General features: G+C 47.0%; 1 protein-coding gene across 1 annotated transcript in view; it reads right to left on the reverse strand.

The window, feature by feature from the left end:
- LOC140198270 (tumor necrosis factor-like) overlaps positions 1 to 14,763 on the reverse strand; it is a 38,357-nt gene extending 23,594 nt beyond the window's left edge. Inside the window, exon 1 of the mRNA XM_072259328.1 lies at positions 14,498 to 14,763. Within this exon, the coding sequence (XP_072115429.1) occupies positions 14,498 to 14,611 (114 nt within the window). The 5' untranslated portion in view covers positions 14,612 to 14,763. The remainder of the gene's footprint in view (positions 1 to 14,497) is intronic.
- Positions 14,764 to 23,581: the final 8,818 nt, after the last annotated feature.

Below are 23,581 nucleotides of genomic sequence, written 5' to 3' on the forward strand. Positions count from 1 at the left end.
CTACAGATTCACCACTCTCTGGCTAAAGAAATTCCTCCTCATCTCCAATCTAAAAGGACGTCCCTCTATTCTGAGGCTGTGTCCTCTGGTCTTAGACACTCCCACCATAGGAAACATCTTCTCTACATCCAGTCAATCAAGGCCTTTTACCATTCGATAGGTTTCAATTAAGTCACCCCTCATTCTTCTGGATTCCAGTGAATACAGGCCCAGAGCTAAAGACTCCTCATATGACAAGCTGCGTAATCCCGGAATCATTTTTGTGAACCTCCTTTGAAACGTCTTTAATTGCAGCACATCTTTGCCAAGATAAAGGGCCAAAAACTGCTCACAATACTCCAAGTGAGGCCTCATCAGCACTTTCTAAAGTCTGCACATTACATTCTTGCTTTTATATTCTCGTCCTTTTGAAATGAATGCTAACATTGCATTTGCCCTCCTCACCACTGACTCAACCTGCAAATAAACCTTTAGGGAATCCTGCACATGGACTCCCAAATCCCCTTGAGCTCATTTTGTTTTTGTATTTTCTCTCCATTTAGAAAATAGTCAACACTTCCATTTCTTCGTCCAAAGTGCATGTTTAACCTAGGACAAATCCATATTTATTTAAGCCCTTATCGCAGGGCACTAAATGAAACTTATGGTGACTGGGCATGTCAACATTGTTTTGTGGAAGGGATATCCCCTCAGCCATTCACGACAGAGAGTCCATAGCCTTTATCAAAGCTGGAGACCACAGCCTCAGCTCAGATTCGCAGCAGGCTTGCTCACCACACTGTCTGAGTGGCAACTGAAAGTTAAACTTGGCAAGCAATTGAAGTTCCCAAACTTCATCGCTTCATCATCCCTGAGGGCTGACATGGTCATTCTCTCAGAGGTTTCAAAGCAGGTGGTCATGGTGGAACTGACAGTGGCTTGGGAAGACCGAATTGAGGTGGTGTGTGAATGTAAGAAACCCAAATACCAGGAGCTGGTAGAGCAGTGCCAGGGACAGGGGAGGAGGGCACGATGCGAGGTGAGTTGTCGAGATTTTGATGGCTGCTCGCTGTACAGAACCTACTCTCTCCTTGACATTACAAGACCTGCAAAGAAAAGAGCCGTCAGGACCATCAGAGGGTGCTAAGTGAGACTCTAGATGGATATGGATCAAGAGGTGGGACCTATTAAGCCGCAAGCCAAGGCCTGATCAACCCTGGTTCGGTCACTTGGGTGAGAGTGTCCGATGTTCAACAACCAAAACACTGATAACGTGTCCCAGCCCATCCGCGGATGCGCCGGGACACATCATAAATGCGTTTGGCCAGTTTATTGTTCTTTGAAAATGTGTGTTCAAAGAATCACAAGGTTTAGATTTCCATGAGGCTTTTGATAAGGTTGCCACATCAAGGGATATTGTGAAACAGAAAACCTGATGGTGTGGGAGGTGATCTTCTGATGTAGCTCGAAGTTCGGCTTGTAGAGTAGCTGGAAGCAGGCGTAAGCAGGCCTTTCTTTGCTTGGCAAGATCTAACGGGGTGTCTGTGCTGAGGACAGGTTTCATAATTTATATAAAAGATGCTGATAAAGCTATTGAAACTGTTAGCGGTAGAGTCAAAGAGTCACAGGGCAGGGAAAAGGTCCTTTGGCGCAAAACGTCCAGAGTAATCAGGCCTCCATCGCCTTTGTCTAATTTCTCATTCCTCATGATAGGGTAGTTAACAAGGCACACAGGTGGCTTGCATTTATTAGTCAAAGCTTTGAGTTCAAAGGTCAGGAAGCTATGTTAGAGCTTTTCAAACTCTAGCTAGGCCCCATCTGGAGTATTGCATACAGTTCTGGTCACCCCATTATAAGAAGAATGCTGAGGCTTTGGAGATGGTGCAGAGGAGGTTTACCTGGATGTTGGTTGGATGAGAGGGCACGTGCTATAACGAGAAGTTGGATAAACTTGGGTTGTTCTATTTGAAGTGGCAGAGGCTGAGGGGAGATTTGATAGAGGTTCATAAGAGGCGTAGACGGAACAGACAGTCAATATCTTTTCCCCTGGATTGAAATGGCTAATTCTGGAGGGTATGTGTTTAAAGTGAGAGGGGGTCATTTCAAAGGGGGTGTGAGGAACAAGTTGTTTTTAAAAAACACAGAGTGCTTGGAACGTGCTGCCTGAGGTGGTGACAGAGACCGAAACATTAGAGACTTTTAAGAGATGCTTACAGAGGCACATGAATGTGAGGAAAATGGTAGAATATGGAGAGACGACAAGCAGGATAGATTAGTTTGCTTATCCATTCGATTACTAAGTTGTTTGGTCCAGTACAGCATTGTGGGCTGAAGGGTCTGTTCGTGTGCTGCACTGTTCTACGTTTTATGTTCTATAATCAAAGACCCCAACCCACTCCGGACATTCACTGCTCCCCCACTCCCATCAGGTAGAAGATACAAGGCACGTCCCACCAGACTCAAGGACAGCTTCTTCCCTGCTGTTACTAAACTCTTGGACAGACCTTTCATACACTACAGACGACTATTTGATCTCCCAGTCTGCCTCGTCTTGGCCCTTGCATGTTTGTTGTCTTCCCACACTGTACTTTCTCTATAACTGTAACGCTACTTACGGGCTGCCCACTATGCCCCGCCCCCAAGTTTCATCAGATCGGTGTTGCTTGTTAACACAATCAACATATTTCACTATGTTTTGATGTACATGTGACTAATAAATACATCTAATCTAATAAAAGACTTATTTTTCAAAAAAGAGATACAGCACATTAACAGGTTCTTTGGCCCCAATGAGCCCGCACCACCCAATTACACCATGTGACCATTTAACCGACTGACTCACACCTTTCAAATGTGGGAGGAAACCGGAGCACCCGGAGGAAAGCACGCAGTCATGGGGAAAGTGTACAAATTGCTCACAAACAGCGGCAGAATCGAAGCTGGGTCTCTGGTGCAGTAGTAGCAATATATTAATTGCTATGGAGTGGGCACGTGGCCAAGTGGTTAAGGCATTGGACTAGCAATCTGAAGGTCGTGAGTTCGAGCCCCAGCCAAGGCAGCATGTTGTGTCCTTGAGCAAGACACTTAACCACATATTGCTCTACGACGACACTGGTGCCAAGCTGTATGGGTCCTAATACCCTTCCCTTGGACAATATCAGTGTCATGGAGAGGGGAGACTTGCAGCATGGGCATCTGCTGGTCTTCCATACAACCTTGCCCAGGCCTGTGCCCTGGAGAGTGAAGACTTTCCAGGCGCAGATCCACGGTCTCGCAAGACTAACGGATGCCTTTATCATTTATTATAATTGCTATGCTAATGTGCCGGTCCGTGATTCTCATCTACTGTTTTCTGTCTGTACTCTCTCAATGTGTTACGTACAGAATGAGCTGCCTGTATGGCATGCAAACAAAAGCTTTTCGCTAACACAAGAAATTCTGCAGATGCTGGAAATCCTCAGCAAACTGTACAAAATATGGAAGAATTCGACAAGTCAGACAGCACCTATGGTGGGAAATAAACAATCGATATTTCATGCAGAGACTCGTCCTTAGAACGGCTTACTTATCTAGAATTTAATGTCCAAGTCCTCCCCTTTGTAGATTACTTTTTCATATTTTTCTTTTCAGAATGAAGAGTTTAACCATCTCCTGCACTGTACTCTATTTGCCCTCTCACTAACCTATCACTATCCCCCATAGCTTTCTTATGCTTCTTCACAACTTACCTATACCGATTCTGTACTGCGAATGGCAGCAAAGGTAGAATGAGTGGTGAAAACCTTCTCACTGTATCTTGGTGCATGCAATAATAATAAACCAATACCTTCTGGAAATCCTCAAAGCAAAATTGCTGGTTCCCCTTTGTCTGCAGCTCATGTTATTGTGAGGAATTTGAATAAAAAAAGAAGGGAAGTTGAACTTCAGTTATAGAGGGCATTGGCATGGAGCTTGGTTCATTACTCAGTTTACAGCTGAAATGGGTGAGTTGTCTTCTGGGGAAAGGCTGGGCAGGGAAGACTTGTGTCTGTGAGAGTTCAGAGTGAAGGATATGTGATCCCTGAGAGTGACTGAGACAAGACATAAAGAAAGGAGGAGAAAAGGGAAGGAAAAGGGAAGAAAAAGGGAGGAGGAAAAAGAATTGAGTGAGGAAGGGGGAGAGAGGTGGGAGAGACATAGAAACAAAGAAAATAGGTGCAGGAGTAGGCCATTTGGCCCTTCGATCCTGCACCGCCATTCAGTATGATCATGGCTGATCATCCAACTCAGAACCCTGTACCTGCCTTCTCTCCATACCCACTGATCCCCTTAGCCACAAGGGCCATATCTAACTCCCCCTTAAATATAGCCAATGAACTGGCCTCGACTGTTTCCTGTGGCAGAGAATTCCACAGATTCACCACTCTCTGTGCGAAGAAGTTTTTCCTCATCTCGGTCCTAAAAGGCTTCCACTTTATCCTCAAACTGTGACCCCTCATTCTGGACTTCCCTTACATCAGGAACAATCTTCCTGCATCTAGCCTGTCCAATCCCTTTAGAATTTATACGTCTCAATAAGATTCCCCCCTCAATCTTCTAAATTCCGGTGAGGATAAGCCCAGTCGATCCAGAAAAGGGAAGAGAGAAAGTAAGAGTGAGGAGCTTTGACAGAGATAAGGAGGGGGAGAGGTGAAAAGAGAGGGCAAGGGTGAGAAAAATAAGGAAATAGGGGAGAGGGGTACAGAGTGGAAGGTGTAATAATAGAGATTTAAAGGAGAGAGGGAGACAGACAGAGACTGGTGGGGAGGGGGGTTATACATTAAATTAAACTGGGCTGATTGCTATGAGTTTGGTCCTTTGACTTGACTCCCCACTCCCCGTCCACCCTTGCAGAGGGGGCCAGGCCTGCCACTGCAAGCACAGGGAGAGGTCGCGTGGATGACCATGTGCCACAGGGGTTGCGTGGAGAGGTGAAGAGAGTGCACTGAAGCACTCTTGATTACTGAAATAACACAGTGTCAGGCTGTCAAGACTCCCTGTGTGCAATAACTAAACCATTACCTCACTTTGGGGAATTCCCTCACCTTCTGTGCTTACCGGTTAATCATATCCAGATTACAAGGAGGCACAGCTCTGTAACTGTTCCATTAACAAAACAGTGTGATTTCAGTAGCAGCTCAATGGGACTAGGCAGATTCATAGTTCAGCAATGGACTAGATGAACTCTGCTCTGGATGGTCCCAAGCCCGCTTGCGAAAGGGGGAGGGTTGAGCATGGGGCTTGAGCATTTGGCGTGCTCCAGAAATGCCAAACAAAGCTTCAGAGACCTTACCCCCGGGAGAGGAAGGAAACACCTGGGGACAACTTGAAAGGCTGGCCCAGGACAGGGAACTCTGGCGAGCTGTTGTCCACTGCCCATACCCGGTGGGGGTGATGAGCTTAGGTGGACTAGACGGGAAAAGTGCCAAAGTGTTCTCTGACTCTTTGCACAGTGATGGTCTAAGGCAGGGGTTCCCAACCTTTTTTATGCCACACACCCTGCCATTATCCATGGGGTCCATAGACCCCAGGTTGTTTTGCCCCTGGTCTAAAGGTTGTTAGGTTAAAGGAGTCACGGCAGGGATTTCTGCACCATTGTCAGATTGGTCTCAGATCCAGGGGTTTGTGTTGGGGGAGGTTATCAGGAGGCCGAGTAGCCCACATGCAAAGGGGAAATGGTCTTTCCTTGTGTCCCGGGGAACACAGCCTAGTTGTGAAGAAACACTGCCAGATTTTCTCATAAACTCAAGGGATTCTGCAGATGCTGGAAGTCTTGAGCAACACACACTCAAAATGTTGGAGGAACTTAGCAGGTCAGGCAGCATCTATGGAGGGGAATAAGCAGTCACTATATTTCGGGCCAAGACCCTTCATCAGGACTGGAAAGGAAGGGGGAAGAGGTCCGAATAAGAAGGAATAAGAAGGGAGAGGAAGGAGTACAGGCTGGCAGGTAGTAGGTGAAATTCAACTTCCCATTCTGACGTGTCTGTCCACAGCCTCCTCCAAAGCCAGAATGAAGCCACAGGCAGCTGCGGGAGCAACACCTCATACTCTGCCTGGGTAGCCTTAAACCTGATGGCACGGATATCGATTTCTCTATCTTCGGCAATTTCTCTCATTCTCCTTTCTTTTTCAATTCATCACTCTGGTTCCCCTCTCACCTGCCTTTAACCTCCCCTCCTTCTTCCCTTTCTCCCATTATCCACTCTCCTCTCCAATTAGATTCCTTCTTCACAGGGGTGCAGTGCTAGCTGGAGCGCACTGGAGCGTGTCCGGCACATCCTTAAGAAAAAACCCGAAATAAACAAGCCAGTGGATTTAACAAGATATTTTCGCTCACAGAACAGCCACTCGCTGGATGATTTTTTTTTGTTTTTGGCACCATTCTTTGTAAACTCCAGAGTCTGTTGTGCGTAAAAATCCCAGAAGATCAGCAGTTTCTGAAATACTCAAATCACCCTGGGCAGCACCTAATTAATTAGCTTGTTTATTTCGGCTTTTTTTCTTAAAGATGTGCCGGATGTGCTCCGGCTAGCACTGCACCCCTGCTTCTTCAGCCCACCACCTCTTCCACCTATCACCTCCTAGCTTCTTCCTCCATCCTCCCCTCTCCCACCTTCACCAAACACCTTATGCTCAGACTCTATACTCCTCTCCCCTCCGTCAGTACTGTTGTTATATTTTGTTGTGTAAGAAAAGTATGATTTATGTTCTGTTGTGTTGTTGCAGCAAAAAGCTAATTTTCAGATTGATTTATCACATGCACTTGGAAACATACAGTGAAATACAGGTACATAATTCATTGAAAGTGGCGCCACAGGCATATAGGGTCGTAAAGGAAACACAGGCACATTGCCCTTCATAAATCAATGGATTGAGTACAGGAGATGGGATGTTATTTTGACGTTATGCAAGACAGTGAGGCCTAATTTATGTGCAGTTTTGGTCACCTACCTACAGGAAAGATGTAGATAGGGTTGAAAGAGTACAGAGAAAATTTGCAAGGATCTCGCTGGGACTGGAGGACCTGAGTTATAAGAAAAGATTGAATAGATTAGGATTGTATTCTTTAGAATGTAGAAGATAGTGATGAACATAGAACATAAAATAGTACAGCACAGTACAGGCCCTTCGGCCCACAATGTTGTGCTGACCCTCAAACCCTGCTTCCCATATAAGCCTCCACCTTAGATTCCTCTATATACCTGTCTAGTAGTCTCTTAAACTTCACTAGTGTATCTGCCTCCACCACTGACTCAGGCAGTGCATTCCACGCACCAATGACTCTCTGAGTAAAAAACCTTCCTCTAATATCCCCTTTGAACTTCCCACCCCTTACCTTAAAGCCATGTCCTCTTGTATTGAGCAGTGGTGCCCTGGGGAAGAGGCGCTGGCTGTCCACTCTATCTATTCCTCTTATTATCTTGTACACCTCTATTATGTCTCCTCTCATCCTCCTTCTCTCCAAAGAGTAAAGCCCTAGCTCCCTTAATCTCTGATCATAATGCATACTTTCTAAACCAGGCAGCATCCTGGTAAATCTCCTCTGTACCCTTTCCAATGCTTCCACATCCTGAGATTTAATAAAGGTATATAAAATTTATGAGGGGTATAGATAGGGAAATGCAAACAGGCTTTTTCCACTGAGGTTGGGTAGGATTACAACCAGAGGTCATACGTTAAGGGTGAAAGGTGAAAAGTTTAAGGGGAACATGGGGTGAAACTTCTTCACTCAGAGGGGCATGAGAGTGTGGAATCAGCTGCCAGAATAAGTGGTCCATGCGAGCTTGTTTACAACTTTTAAGGAAAGTTCGGATAGATGCATGGACAGTAGGGATATGGAGCGCTATGACCCCAGTGCAGGTCAATGGGCGTAGACAGTTTAAATGTTTTTACAGCATGGACTAGATCTGTTTTTTATTAAGTGCAATCATGAACAATAGCCAGATCAGAAATGCAGATCAGGTCAACTAGTTCCCAAAGAGAACTCTGACAGGCCAATCAGATGGTTCACTGCTGCTCAGCGACAGAACACAAGATGAGCCTGTTTCTGCGCTTACTTCTCTGTGACTCTAAACGCAACCCAAGGATGTGCTGGGGGGGGCAGCCCGTATGTTCTGTGCCAACATAGCATGCCCACCTTGTTCAGCAGAACAACACAACGCAGACCACAATAAAACAGATCACATCGAGCAACACAAACAACAACAGTAAAACAAGCCTCATTCCCCTCTCCCAACACACATACACACTCCTGTAAGTCCATGACAGGCCGTGATACTGCATAAACAGCCTCCACCATGCCAGGGTATCCGTAGAGACTAACTGCATCATCTTGTGGTTACTTCACAGGATTGGAAAAAGTTGCAGGAAGTTGAAAATTCAGCCAGCTGCATCACGGGCACTAGCCTCCCCAGCATCCAGGACACCTTCAAAAGGAGGCATTCACCATTAAACGTCCTCACCATCCGGGACATGTCCTGTCATCTTCACTATCATCAGGGAGGAGTTACAGGAGCTTTAAGATATTCATACAACAGTTTAAGAACAGCTTCGTCCCTTTCACCATCAGACTTCTGAATGGTCCATGAACTCATGAATGATTTTCTCTCTTCTTGCACTACTGAATATATTTTATATTTCTTATGGAAATTTATTGTTTTTTTCACATCTTGTACCGTTCTGCTGTGACAAAACAACAAACTCCACAACATATGTCAGTGATAATAGACCTGATTGATATTCTGGGATTAGGCTTTATTCTACTCCCAACCCCCCAGGACATGGCTCACTACGGGGAGGCTTTCTCTCTCCCCCATCCTTTCGACCAGTTGATTTCCAACACACCCACTCACCCCCACTTGCTAATGAAATCATTTCTTCTCTCCTCCTGTCACCTCCATCAGTTTCTCTGCTAACTCCTCTGTGCTTATTCTCCCTGTTTCACTCTCCCGAGCTTTCACTTTCATCCAGTGCCCCCTCCATCATCCTGCTGTCCAAATCGGAACTCAGGACAACTCTCTTCTTTCACCTCCTGCCCACTCTACCGTTTCGTTTCCTCCACCTCGCATTTCATCTGTTTATTCAAATAGACTGGCTCTCTGTTTCCTCCCTCTCTCTCTGCTCCTGCACTCTCTCCTTTAACAGCTGCATCTGCTCACTCTGTCCCCACCTTCCCTCTCTCTGCCCTTCTGCTCTTGCACACACACACACTCTCTCTCTACTAATGCCCTCTCCCTCCACCACTGACAGCGTGAACTGTACTCTTTTCCTCGATGCTACCTGGCCAGCTGAGCTCCTCCAGCATTTTGTGTGCATGGCATGCTGTGTTGCCCCAGCATAATTCTCGCTGATTGGATTTGACATTTGCACTATGTTTCAATGTATGTGACAAATAAAATTCACCCTTAATCTTCTATCTTTCTTCCTCTATCTGTGGCATTCCCTCTGATCCTGCACTCTCACTCTTTCTTGCCTCTCCCTCATTCAGCAGATTGGCTCTCTGAATGCTATTGTTCCCCCCTCTCCTCTCTGCTTTTCTTTTCTGAGTGCTCCTGCTCTGCTCTCCACTCCTGACTCCCTGCTCAACCACTCGGCCTTCCCCCATCAAAGACGACAGGGTCACCCTCCAGCACGCACAGCAGCGAGGGGGACTTCAACCCATTCAAGCCGTTCCGCAGACAGAGGCCGTTCGGCCCAACGCTCCCGATCCCGTCCGTGCTCACGCTCCCTTTCGACTCGGGCGCTGACGACTCTTCCGGAGTGATTTAGGAACCCGGCCCTCCGTGGGGAGCGGGTTCCAGCTCTCTGCCAGCCTTTGGGTGTGGGTTTGTTCCCTAGACAGCTTGGGCCGAGATCCAGATTGACTGCTTGCAGTGAGCACAGAGATAATTAGTCTGAGGCACTGACCTGTGTGACTCGTCTCTCAGGGCGGTTCCCCTCGGAAAACCTCCCCTTAGCACTCGGGAGTTTAACTCCTTCTGTGCTGGCGTCATCCCGCGACGGCCGTGCTCGGCCTCTCCGTGGACCCCGCGGTGCCGGGTCGCGGATTCAGCCCCGTGTTTCCGGCGTGGCTCGATCCCACACGAAAAATGGGAGCACGGACGGTGTGGGCCTACCTGGAGCCACCCACGGGTGGAGCTTGGCTCGTCCCCGGGCGGAGACCATCGGGAGTAGATGCGGGCCTCGCCTGCTACTCAGTCTCACCAAGGAAGCGAGAGAGTGGCTGACAACCGCGCAACCTGAAGTCAAAACTGGAGGGCGGGGCGGAGAGAGACAGCTACTCTCTACTTGAGAGAGGGAGAGGAGCGAAGGAAGAAAATGGGTGTGTTTTAGAAACATAGAAAATAGGTGCAGGAGTAGGCCATTCGGCCCTTCGAGCCTGCACCGCCATTTATTATGATCATGGCTGATCATCCAACTCAGAACCCCGCCCCAGCCTTCCCTCCATACCCCCCGATCCCCGTAGCCACAAGGGCCATATCTAACTCACTCTTAAATATAGCCAATGAACTGGCCTCAACTGTTTCCTGTGGCAGAGAATTCCACAGATTCACCACTCTCTGTGTGAAGAAGTTTTTCTTAATCTCGGTCCTAAAAGGCTTCCCCTTTATCCTCAAACTGTGACCCCTTGTTCTGGACTTCCCCAACATCGGGAACAATCTTCCTGCATCCAGCCTGTCCAATCCCTTTAGGATTTTATACGTTTCAATCAGATCCCCCCTCAATCTTCTAAATTCCAACGAGTACAAGCCCAGTTCATCCAGTCTTTCTTCATATGAAAGTCCTGCCATCCCAGGAATCAATCTGGTGAACCTTCTTTGTACTCCCTCTATGGCAAGGATGTCTTTCCTCAGATTAGGGGACCAAAACTGCACACAATACTCCAGGTGTGGTCTCACCAAGGCCTTGTTTTGAGAGGCAGCGAGCAATAAGACACAGGACGGAAGGGAGGGGGAGGGCGAGAGGTGGGAAAAAGAGAGGGAGGGGGAGAAGGAGGAAAATAGGTGCATGGAGAGAGGGAGCGAGTCAGGGAGATGGGGAAGGGGCAGAGGAAGAAAAATGGGAGCGGGGTAGCGAGACAGGGAGAGGGAAGAGAGAGGGGTGAGGCAGACTAGGGTTGATCGAGAGATACACACAATGTGCTGAAGGAGCTCAACAGGTCAGGCAGCATTTATGGATGGGAATAAAGAGTTAACGTTTCGGCCGAGACCCTTCATCAGGATTGAGAGAGAGACAGAGAGATAAATAGAAAGAGGGAGACAGATGGGGATGGAGAAAGGACAGGAGAGAGATGAGGATACTTGGAAATAGCACGGTGGACAGAACTAGACACTTAACAGAGTGAAAGAAAAAGGATTGTTAGGATGAGATGAATAAAGACAGCTTGGTAAAGAGTGTGCCAACGTTAGAGAGAACGTGCCAGAAGGAAGGGGAGATAAATAAATGGACAGTGAAAGGCAGAAAACAGAGAAGGGCAGATACTGATAACGAAAAGATAAATGGATGGCAATAACGAGCCAGGTGAAATCGAGATTCAGAGAAATAGAGTGATGGAGAAACACGGTGAAAACAATAGATATACGGATGGACGGCCAGAGAAAGAGATGACTGCAGGAAGACAGGGAGACGGCTGGCTCCGCTGTGCAAACCCAGGCCTGCCCCGACTGCACGGTCCACTTGCTCAGTTCTCCAGGGATGTCCCATCACGGAGTACCCACCTATCACCAGGAGACAAAAACACCAGGGTTGGGATTTTTTCAAAAACTCTGTGGAGTCAGAGTTTTCTGAATTGGGGAGGCGGTTCAGAGGTCAAGGCTCATCACCACACTGTGGAACTCTGGGCTATTTCTAGTGGGGAAAAAGGCAACGTAGCATACACGCCAAAACTACCAGTCTCAAAAACAGTTACTGTCCCCAAGCAGACAAGACTGATCAACACCTCCACCCACTGACTAACCAACCCCTCCACAGCCTCAACCACCACTACTTTATAATTTCCTATCAACAATCAATGTATAGTTATATTTACTGGGCTATTTATCTTACTGTGGCTGTTTTGTATTGCATCGGATCCGGAGTAACAATTACAGTATTTCACAGGTAAACCAGCATTTAGAAATGAAGCAACACACACAAAATGCTGGAGGAACTCAGCGGGCCTGGCAGCGTCCATAGAAAAGAGTAAACAGTCGACTCTTCGGGTCGAGACCCTTCTTCAGCACCCCAGACTAGAAATGAATAACTTAGCAGGCCTGATCAAGGGTCTTGGGCCGGAACGTCGGCTGTTTATTAATTTCCTTGGATGCTGCTTGACTTGCTGAATTCCTTCCGCATTTTGCGTGCGCTATTCTGGATTTCCAGCATCTGCGGAATCTCGTGATAACAATTATTCTGTTTTCCTTTCCATTTGTGTACGGGAAGCACTCTTGAATATTGAGCTACCACAGCAACGACTGCATTTACTCCCCCACCCACCCCGCATTATCCCTGGGCTCAGCTGAGGACCACCTGGTGAATGGAGACCGAACAAGTCCCGGTCCCCACCCCAGAGCGCGAAACTGATTGTCCGGACCAGTAACCCGTGGTAAACCCCAGGGAAGGGCCGGCACCTTCTGCGGTTTCAGCCAAGGTGGAGAGGTCAAGGGAGCGGATTCCAGGAATTGGAGCGGCTGAAGGCGCGGAGAAACGGAAAACCCAGGGGAATTGTGTAGGCCACAGAGATCAGGAGGGCGGGGTGAGACGATAGAGCCCAGAAACAGACCCTTCGGCGCAACAGGTCCACACCTACCAAGATGCCCAATCTAAGGTCATCCCATTTGCCAGCGTTTGGTCAATAACCTTCTGAACCTTTCCCATCCCTGAACCTGTCTAACTGTCTATTAGAAATTACTGCGCCTGCCTCTATCACTTCCACGGGCAGCTTATTCAATAGATGAACTATTCTCTGTGAAAGAAATGTTGTCCCTCAAGTTCTAATTAAATCTTTTCCCTCAAACTTTTAACCTGCGCCCTCTCGTTTTTGATTTCCGAACCCAAGACTTACCCTATCTTTACCTCTCATGATTTATTGATCCCCCGGGATCAATAAAGTATAACTATGACTATTTCATAAGGGCACCCTCAGTATTCTACACTCCTTCTCCTTAATGTATTCATCAAATGCCCTGGGAATTTCCTTAATCTTGCCTGCCAGCGTTATTTTGTCCCATTCTTTGTCATGATACGGACACCTGTACAAGGAGTAAAGCCCTCGCCTTTCCTGGGATTCAAGGGAGAAAGTCGAAGAACTTCCTAAACAATCAGAATTAGGTTTATCACCGGCATATGACGTGAAATCTGTTAATCTGGCAGCAACAATTCAATGCGATACATAATCTAGTAGAGAGAAAATAATAATAATAGAATAAAACATAATAATAGATAATCAAGTAAGTCAATTACGTATATTGAATAGATTTAAAATGATGTGCAAAAACAGAAATACTGTATATTAAAAAAGTGAGGTAGGTTCCAAAGCTTTAATGTCCATTTAGGAATCGGACGGCAGAGGGGAAGAAGCTGTTCCTGAATTGCTGAGTGTGTGCCTTCAGGCTTCTGTACCTCCTGCCTGATGGTAACAGTGAGAAAAGGGCATGCCCTGGGTGCTGGAGGTCCTTAATAATGGACACTGCCTTTCTGAGACACCACTCCCCAAAGATGTCCTGGGTACTTTGTAGGCTAGTACCCAAGATGGAGCTGACTAGATTTACAACCTTCTGCAGCTTCTTTCGGTCCTGTGCAGTAGCCCCTCCATACCAGACGGTGATGCAGCCTGTCAGAATGCTCCCCACGGTACAACTATAGAAGTTTTTGAGTGTGTTTGTTGACATGCCAAATCTTTTCAAACTCCTAATAAAGTATAGCCGCTGTCTTGCCTTCCTGCTTCATGGATTTCAAATGCCGGGTGATGTCTGGAGGCTAACCAGTTTAATTGTGAATGAGAGCGATAGAGAAACAAAGGTAGAAAGATATAGATAAAGGGGTACAGAAAGAGAGGTAAATAGAGGGGAAGAGAGAGAGATAAAGAATTATATGTACTAGAGACGGAGACATTGGAAAAGATAGATAGGGACAGAGATTGACACGAGTTTTGAATGGGATCTGGCCTCCGACATCTCCTTGCCTTGACAGATCAGGGTGGGGTCTTTACCGTATCCGAGGCGAGCCCGTTGCCCAGGTCAACTTTTCACTGTACTGAGGAGCCAGGCAACCTCGTTGGTTCAAACCGCACTCCCGGAGCTCTGGCAGGGAATTCCACTCCGGGATCCCGGCTTTGACAACGAGGGAGCGGCGAGAGGGCAGAGGAGTTAGGGGTATGCAAAGAGGTTCGGAATTATGCTCCCACCTCCCCTACGGACGGTGGACGGTCGCGACACGTTGGGTCGAAGGGAGGAGGCTGGGTAGGAAGCAGAGGATCCCATCAGAGATGTTGAAAGGCGAGGGTGGGGTGTCCACCTACCTTCCTGCAGTCGCCAGCTATCAGCAGGTAACCAGTCATCCCCACGAAGGCAACTGTCAGGGCCGCGCACCACAGAAGGAGGATCACCACTGTTTTGGACCCCACCTTCGCCATCTCCTGGTGGCAAAGCAGCAGAGCGCTGCGTCCCCCCCGCTGGCGGGCCACGGCGTCCAGTGCTTGTCCCGGCTGACCCTCCCGCGTCGCTCCAGCACCAGAGTGCGGGAGGCAGCCGGCGGTTCGGCAGCGAATAGCGGCACTGAGGGGTACTCTCGGCGCAGGCAGGGCCCAGAGCTCTCCTGAATTCCCCCGGCCGGTGGAGTTCCCCGCTGGGAGGCGAGGCTGTCTGGGCAGACAGAGGACCGTCCCTCCGCGATCTCTAATCCGCAGTCGCCGGTCCATGTTTCTCTGTCAATTTAAACTCTCGCCCACCCACATACTTATCATTTCATTGGGCGCTTTGAGCTGGGTGGGTACGTAGGAGGGGGGAGCTGAATTTGCCTGAAGGCAAAGGGGGATAGAATTATAATAACCGCATTTCAAAATACGAAGTCCCACTCTCTCATAGTTACATAGCTGCTTCCTGAACTGATTTGTCAGGCTTCGTGTTAACTAAGTCCTGATCTGTACTGAATAACAATCAGAATTTGATGTATTGTCCCTGACTTGTATGATAAGAAATGCGTGGTAAAATGTAAATATATAAAAATACTATAATTTGGAAACTAAATAAATGGAGTAAAGAAAACGAATAACGCAGTGCGTTCACGGCTCATGGACCGTTCAGAAACCTGGCAGCAGAGGGGAAGCAATTGTTCTTAAAATGTTGACCGAATATCTTCAGGCGTTCTCTCCGCTCCCGTATCTCCTCCCCGGTGAGAGTAATGAGACGAGAGTATGTCCCAGATGGCGGGGATCCTGCATGATTAATGCCGCCTTTTGGAAGATGTCCTCTATGGATGGGTTGCGCCCGTGGTGAAGTCGGCCGAGTCACAACCCTCTAAAGCCGCCTGCGATCCTGTGCATTGGAGTCCGCATACCTGGCTGCGATGCAGCAGGTCAGAATACTCTCCCACGTTCATCTGGAGAAATTTGCAAGCGTCTTTGCTGACATACCAAATCCCCCAACGAAGTCGAGCCGCTGGCGCGCCTTCTTCGCAAGGCTGAGCAGTACGTGGTGATACGCACTCGTTGCCTTCGGAGTTCATTATCCCAGAGCGATACAGCACGGAAACAGACTATCCGGCACAATTTACACATGTCAACCACGATGCTGATCCACGCTAATCCCCTTTACCTCCTTTTGACCCATAGCCTTTTGAACCTTTCCTACCCAAATGTCTTTTGAACATTGTAATTACACCCCCATTTACCACCACCGGGCGTAATTCGCTCTATACACCCATAAGACATCGGACAAAGGAGCAGAATTAGGCCATCGAGCATGCTCCCACATTCTATCATGGCTGACTTTAGAAATACCTTCCACAGTCGACTGTGGCAATGAACTCTACAGATTCACCAACTTTGTCTTAAGAAATTCCTCCTCAGCTCTGTTCACAATGGATGTCCCTGTATTCTGAGGCTGTGCTCTCTGATCGTTGACTCCACTATAGGAAACATCCAACTGCTCTCTGTGTGAACATCTTGCTCCTTCAGGAATTCTTTAAATCTTTCCTCTCTCACCTTAAACCTATGCCCTCAGATCTTAGATTCCCTTATCTTGAAGAAAAATTGTGAATATTTTTCTTATTTCATGAGTTCATAAACCTCTAAAAGGTCACCCCAGCCTTCTTCACTCCAGGGAAAACAGTCCCAGCCTATCCATTTTCTCTTCATAACTCAAACCGTCAGTCCAAACAACTTTCCTGTGACTTTTTTCCTACAGTCTCTTTAGCTGTATCCACTTCAGGACCACTAGACTCAAAAACAGTTACTTCCCCCAAGCCATCAGGCTGATCAACACCTCCGCTCATTAACTTGTCCCACCCACCCAACCACCACATCACCTAGTGTCTCCTTATGTACATACAATCTGGGTGAGAGGTTGGAGATACGTCTCCACCAATGCACCAAGATGCTCCTCCCCTCCCCCTAGTCAAGGTGTAGCACTTGCTTAGTCCCTGATCAGGGTTAAATGAAGCCATAGGAGCAGGTGGTGGATGGTCATATGAACAGCTGGTGCACATTACAAGTCCAGCGTACATGACCACTGACACCAGGCAATCTCTTATAATGGCTGGGATCACCCATCTTGTAAAGACACTGCCCAGAAAAAGGCAATGACAAACCACGTCTGTAGAAAAATTGCCAAGAACTATCATGGTCGTGGAAAGAGCATGACTGCCTATGTCATATGACATGGCACATAATGATGATTATAATATATGAAAATTAAATAAGAAGTGCAAAAAGGCAGGGAAAATAGTGATGTGGTGTTCATGGGTTCATTGCTCATTCATTAATCTAATCGTGGATGGGAAGAAGCTGTTCGTAAAATGTTGAATGAGTGTATTCAGATCCCTGTACGTCCTACTTGATGGTAGCAATGAGAAGAGAATTGCATACTGTTTTATCAAATTGATTTTATATTTATATTGTTGTGCTTTTTGTTTTTATTGTGTTCTTTATGCTTGTGTTTTTTTCTGCTGTATTGTTTAATCTCCTTTACACTCGTGTACTGAAGAATGACAATATATCTTGAATCTTGTATCCTTTCAGTAAAAGGGAGACTGGAGCTGCAGACAGGATTCTGGCCATATTACTCCAAAGCTCAGAGATTCCTGCCCGTGGCTGTGAGGGAGGTTCACACCTCCGCTGGGACCTTGTCTTCCCAGAGAGAGCAGAGGGTTTCTTTCATGTCCTAAACTCCCAAGTTGGGGCTGATCTGAAAGGAGAAAGGGGGGAGGATCTGCTTGAACCCTATTGACCATTGAAAGCCCCAGGTAGAGTGGACAGGACAGGATGTTTCCTCTAAATGGGGAGTCTAAAATCAGAGGGAACAGCCTCAGAATAGGAGGACGTCCCTTGAGAACAGAGATGAGGAAGCATCTCTTCAGCAAGAGGGCGGTGAATCTGTAGAATTCATTGCCACATAAGGCTCTGGAGGCTAAGTCATTTGGAGGAGGTTGATGTTTTTGGTTAGTCAGGGCATCAAAGGTTACAGAGAGAAGGCAAGAGAATGGTGTTGAGAGGGTTAATAAATCAGCTGTGTTGAGTGGTGGGGCAGATCCATTGAGCCAAATGGCTGAATTCAGTTTCTATGTCTTATGAGTAAACCTTGCCATGGCCACTTTCCCGAGAGGAGGGGATGGGACTTTGCTGCGGGTGGTCTGATTTGTGCCGGGACATGGTGGGACGTGGCTTAGCTACTGCTCATAGCTGACCCTCTGTCAACAGAAGCTCAGTCCTGTAGCCCGACTCCAGGTTCTCGAGGGAACAAAGTTCACCAGCCAATAGGTGATGCAGAGGCAGATTCTCTGTTCTGAGGGTTGGAGGGGGCGGGGAAGTTCAGTAGGGGTAGAAAAGGGGATGTCCTGCTGAACAGTGTTAAACACAAAGTTGGCTTGAGTCCCTGTTTACCCAGGCCCTACTGCCTGGTCTTTTCTCCTTTATCAGTTCAACAGAGAAACTTCAAATCAAGTTGAGTTTGTTGTCATGCACACAGAATGAGGAAGGGTCTGGTACAGGGTAAAACTTGCTTGCAGCATCACAGGAAGATTCATTTCCACGATCAGGGTGGAGGAGGTACAGGAGCCTGAAGGCACACAATCTGTATTTTAGGAACAGCTACTTCCCCTCCACCACCAGATTTCTGAACAGACCATCAGCCCCTCTTCACTTTATGCTCTTTTTGCACTAATTAATACATTTTTTGTATTTATATATTCACATAATTGAATTATAATTTACATATTTTAAATATACACATTTGCATTTTGATATTATGATATTATATCTCATTGAGAATAAACCTGATTCTGATGACAGCACAGAACATAAATTATTCAAAAATTACACAAGGCAGTGAAAAGAGTGATTTCCCTTCAACCATTAGGTTCTGGAATTGACCTGCACAAATCTAAACCTACCTGAGCAACAGAACACTACAGACTCTGCTTCCTACCTCAAGCTCATGGTGGTCAAGCCAAGAAAACGAACCCAAGCTGACCCCAGTTGGCCATGGGGAACCGGACAGGACCATAGTTGCAATTTTACTGTCAGCATGAGGGAAAAGTAAGGCGGGATCAACATCATTATGATGTATCATGTTGCATAACATGGGCGATCATGGTCTCATGACAATGATTGTTCTTGGCAAATTTTTTCTACGGAAGTACTTTGCCATTGCCTTCTGGGCAGTTCTTTACCAGAAAAGTGACGTCAGCCATTACCGATACTCTTCAGAGATTGTCTGACATCAGTGGTCGCATAACCAGGGCTTGTGATATGCACCATCCTGACGAAGGGTCTGGGCCTGAAACGTTGACTGTTCATCTCCACAGATGCTGCCTGACCTGCTGAGTTCCTCCAGCGTGTTGTGCGTGCGATCTGCTCCCATAGCTTCACATGATGCTGATCCTGGGGTTGGGGGGGGGGGTGGGGGGCAGCTAAGCAGGTGGTGCACCTTGCCCAAAAGTGACCTGCAGGCTAGCAGAGGCAAGGAGTGGTTCAGGCAAACTGGAAATCTAACCCAATAACTCCCGTGATTCCGGCTTGGGATGTTGGGTCAAAATTATTCTCTAGGTTTTAATACTACTCATCACAGGGTATCTGTCCTATCTCCTGACACTGAGGTAGTCTAGCCTTTCCTCATAGAGCAATTCTTTCATAGAACACAGAACACGGAACATGGAACACAGAACACGGAACATGGAACACAGAACACAGAACGTGGATCATCGAACAGTACAACAAAGGAACAGGCCCTTCAGTATTGTGCCCAACTAATTAAACAGGTGATTAAATGCCCAATTAAACTAATACCTTCTGCCTAAACCAGGCCCATGCTCTCCATTCTCTGCACATTGTGTGCCTATATACTTACCTACCCCTACTGGGCCCATCACCCATTACTGGAGCCCAGACCCAAGTCCTCTCCTGGACCACTCTTTCAAGTGGTCCCCAGGTGTAGCTCATCTTTGAAGATCTTTCCTCTCCCAGGGATGAGGCCTTTGGAGATTTGTCATATTCCTGTAGCTCCGGGCTCTTAGAGGAAGTGGTTGCTGGCCCCATGCCCAACCCTCCTTTTGCAGACGGGTTTGGGACCATACATGCTGGAGTTGTCCCTATATAAGAGGTCCTTAAAATTCTCAATCATGTGGTGGGCTGTCAGAGGTTACAAAGGGACATTGACAGGATGCAAAACTGGGCTGAGAAGTGGGAGATGAAGTTCAACCCAGATAAGTGTGAGGTGGTTCATTTTGGTCAGTCAAATATGATGGCAGAATATAGTAGAATAATATGATGGTCAGACTCTTGGCGCTGTAGAGGATCAGAGGGATCTTGGGGTCCGAGTCCCTAGGACACTCAAAGCTGCTGTGCAGGTTGGCTCTGTGGTTAAGAGGGCATACTGTGTATTGGCCTTCATCAATCGTGGAATTGAATTTAGGAGCAGAGAGGTAATGTTGCCGTTATATAGGACCCTGTTCAGACCCCACTTGGAGTACTGTGCTCAGTTCTGGTCGTCTCACTACAGGAAGGATGTAGAAGCCATAGAAAGGGTGCAGAGGAGATTTACAATGATGTTGCCTGGATTGGGGAGCATGCCTTATGAGAATAGGTTGAGTAAACTCGGCCTTTTCTCCTTGGAGCGACTGAGGATGAGAAGTGACCTGATAGAGGTGTATAAGATGATGAGAGGCATTGATCATATGGATAGTCAGAGGCTTTTTCCCAGGGCTGAGATGGTTGCCACAAGAGGACACAGTTTTACGGTGCTGGGGAGTAGGTACAGAGGAGATGTCAGGGGTAAGTTTTTTACTCAGAGAGTGATCAGTGCGTGGAATGGGCTGCTGGCAATGGTGGTGGAGGCGGATACAATCAGGTCTTTTCAGAGACTTTTAGATAGGTACATGGAGCTTAGAAAAATAGAGGGCTGTAGGTAAGCCTAGTATTTTCTAAGGTAGGGACATGTTCGGCACAGCTTTGTGGGCCAAAGGTCCCGTATTGTGCTGTAGGTTTTCTATGTTTCTATGTTTACATCCAGCTTTACCTATGGCATTGAACTCCAGGCACCCAACATCTCCTTTGAACTGACCCTTCTCAGCTTAAAAGCATGCCCTCTAGATTTAGGCATTTCAACCACAGGAACAAGGTTGAAACAGTTGATAATTTTGTAATCCCTTATCACTAATACCATCAAGGAGGAGATACAGGGGCCTGAAGACCCACACTAAGTGCTTTTGGAACAGTTTCTTCCTCTCTGCCATCAAATTGCTAAATGTTCCATGAACACATGGACACCACTTCACAAATATGTTCTCATTTTCCACTACTTAATTATTGTTTTATACATCTTATTGTAACTCATAGGATGTGTTTTTCTATGTACTGCACTGCTGCCCAAAACAACTAATTTCACCACATATGTCATTGATAATAAACCCAAATCTGAGGTCTCCCTTCAGCCTCCACCGCTCCAGAGAAAACAACCCAATTTTGTCCAACTTCTCCCGTATTACAACATGTCTAATCCAGGCAGCATCCTGGTAAACCTCTCTGCAGCCTCTCCAAATCCAAATCACCCGCATCCTTCCTATATTAGGGCAACCAGAATGGTATGCAATACTCCAGATGCGGCCTACCTAGGGTTTCATAAAGCTGTAACAGAACTAATGGTTCGCTTAATGAAGTCAAGAGTGTCATAAGCATTCTTTACCAACATAGGGACAGAGAGTCATGGAGCCATAAAGTGCTCCAGCACAAAGACTGGCCCTTTAGCCCATCTAGTCCATGTCAAACTTTTATAATGCCTAGTCTGATCAGCCCACACTTGGAACATAGCCCACCACACCCCTCCCATCCACTTACTTGTCCAAACTTATCTTACGTGTTACAATTGACCTGGCAGCAAACACGTCTGCTGGGAGCTCGCACCAACCTCTGGATGAAGAAGTCCTGCCTCATGTTCCCCTCAAACATTTCATCTTTAACCCATAACCCATGACCTCAAGTTCCAGTCTCACCTAACCTCGGTAGAAATAGCTTGCTTGTACGTACCCTATTAATACCCTTTCATAACGTTCATTACTTCTATCAAGTCTCCCTTTCAATATAACTCACTTATAATTTTTCTCTGTACTTTTTCAAGATTATTGATGTCCTTCATGTGGTTAGGTGACCTGAACTTGCACACAATATTCCAAATTAGGCCTCACCAATATTGTGAACATTTTTGAATGCTCACAAATTCAGCATAACTTCCCAACTCCTGTACTCAATACTCTCTGACCTATGACAGCCAATGTGCCAAAAGCTCTCTTTAAAATCCTACCTACTGCATCACTTTCAAGGAATTCTGGATCATATTTCCAGATCCATCTCTTTTGCTCCACTCCTCAGACCCCTACCGCTCAGAGCCCTATCTCTCACCACGTAAGTTCTACTTTGGCTTGTCCTCCCAAAGTTCAACACCTCCCTCCCACCTGTATTAAATTCCATCTGCCATCTTCCAACACGTCTTTTTTTTTTTGCCAGCTGATCCAGATCCCACTGCAAGCTTTGATAGCCTTCCTCGCTGTCCACTACGCTCCCAAGTCCTTGAATCATTGCATGCTCGAGTCATTTCCTACTCCACGGGCAGGGGTTCACAACTTTTTCTTTTATGCTAAGGCCTTACCATTGAGCAAGAGTCAGAGGACCCCACGTTGGGAAACCCCTATCCTTCGGTGTGTCTGCATCCATGATGCTGTTGAAAGTAAGTTTGTCACTTACCTGTACTAGTGCATATGGCAGTGCTGGCGTGTGGCCAAGTGGTTAAGATGCCGGTCTAGTGATCTGAAGGTCGCTAGTTCAAGCCTCAGCTGAGGCAGTGTGTTGTGTCCTTGAGCAAGGCACTTAACCACACATTGCTCTGCGATGATACCAGTACCAAGCTGTATCGGCCCTAGTGCCCTTCCCTTGGACAACATCGGTGGCATGGAGAGGGGGGACTTGCAGCATGGGCAACTGCCGGTCTTCTAAACAACCTTGCCCAGGCCTGTGCCCTGGAAACCTTCCAAGGCGCATATCCATGGTCTCACGAGACTAACTTATATAGCCTAATAATAATAGCATATGACAGCAGTCTCCATCCTTGACAGAGCTTTGAATGCAGGGCTGGTTTTAGGAGATATTCTAAAATATATTCATTCAAGGGATGCATCTATAAATACTGGACTGAGCCAGTATTGAGATGCCCCATCCCCAGTTGCCCTTGAGGAGGTCGAGATTCAGATTCAGATTTACTTACACATTTACATCAAACATACAGCGAGAAGTGTCACTGAAATTAACCACCAACACAACCTAAGAAGGTGCTGGGGCCGCCCGCTAGTGTTGCCACTCACTCATTTCAGCACCAGCATAGCATGCCCACTGTGCTCAGCAGAACAACACAGGCAACTACAACATGGTAGCGTAGCGGTTAGAGGGGCGCTATTGTAGTTCCGGTTGTTCCAGAGTAGAGAGTTCAATTCCAGTGGTGTTCTCTGAGGAGTCCCAGTGGAATGCTTGCGTTTTCCTCGGCTACTCTGGGTTCCTCCCACAGACCAAAGTTGTACTGGTAAGTCAACCGGCCATTGTAAATTGTCCCGTGATTTGGCTCGGGTTAATTGGGTTTGTCAGCAGTTGCTGGAGCGATGTGGCTCAAAGAGCCAGACGGACTACTCCACACTGTATTGCTAAATTAAAAAATAAATAAACAACAAACCCAAACAACAAGTCCCTTTTCTCTATCTCACCCACTAATGCACCAAGAATGCCCTTCAACTACAGGACTGGCCATTAAGGGTATCCAGTCTGCATCCCGTCTCGCAGATTGACAGACACTGGGCCTCTGAGTTCCGGACTCGCCGATGACAGTCTTCGAGGTTCGGTATCGATCCC

Source organism: Mobula birostris, chromosome 5, assembly GCF_030028105.1.
Source record: "Mobula birostris isolate sMobBir1 chromosome 5, sMobBir1.hap1, whole genome shotgun sequence".
Classification (NCBI taxonomy): Eukaryota; Metazoa; Chordata; class Chondrichthyes; order Myliobatiformes; family Myliobatidae; genus Mobula; species Mobula birostris.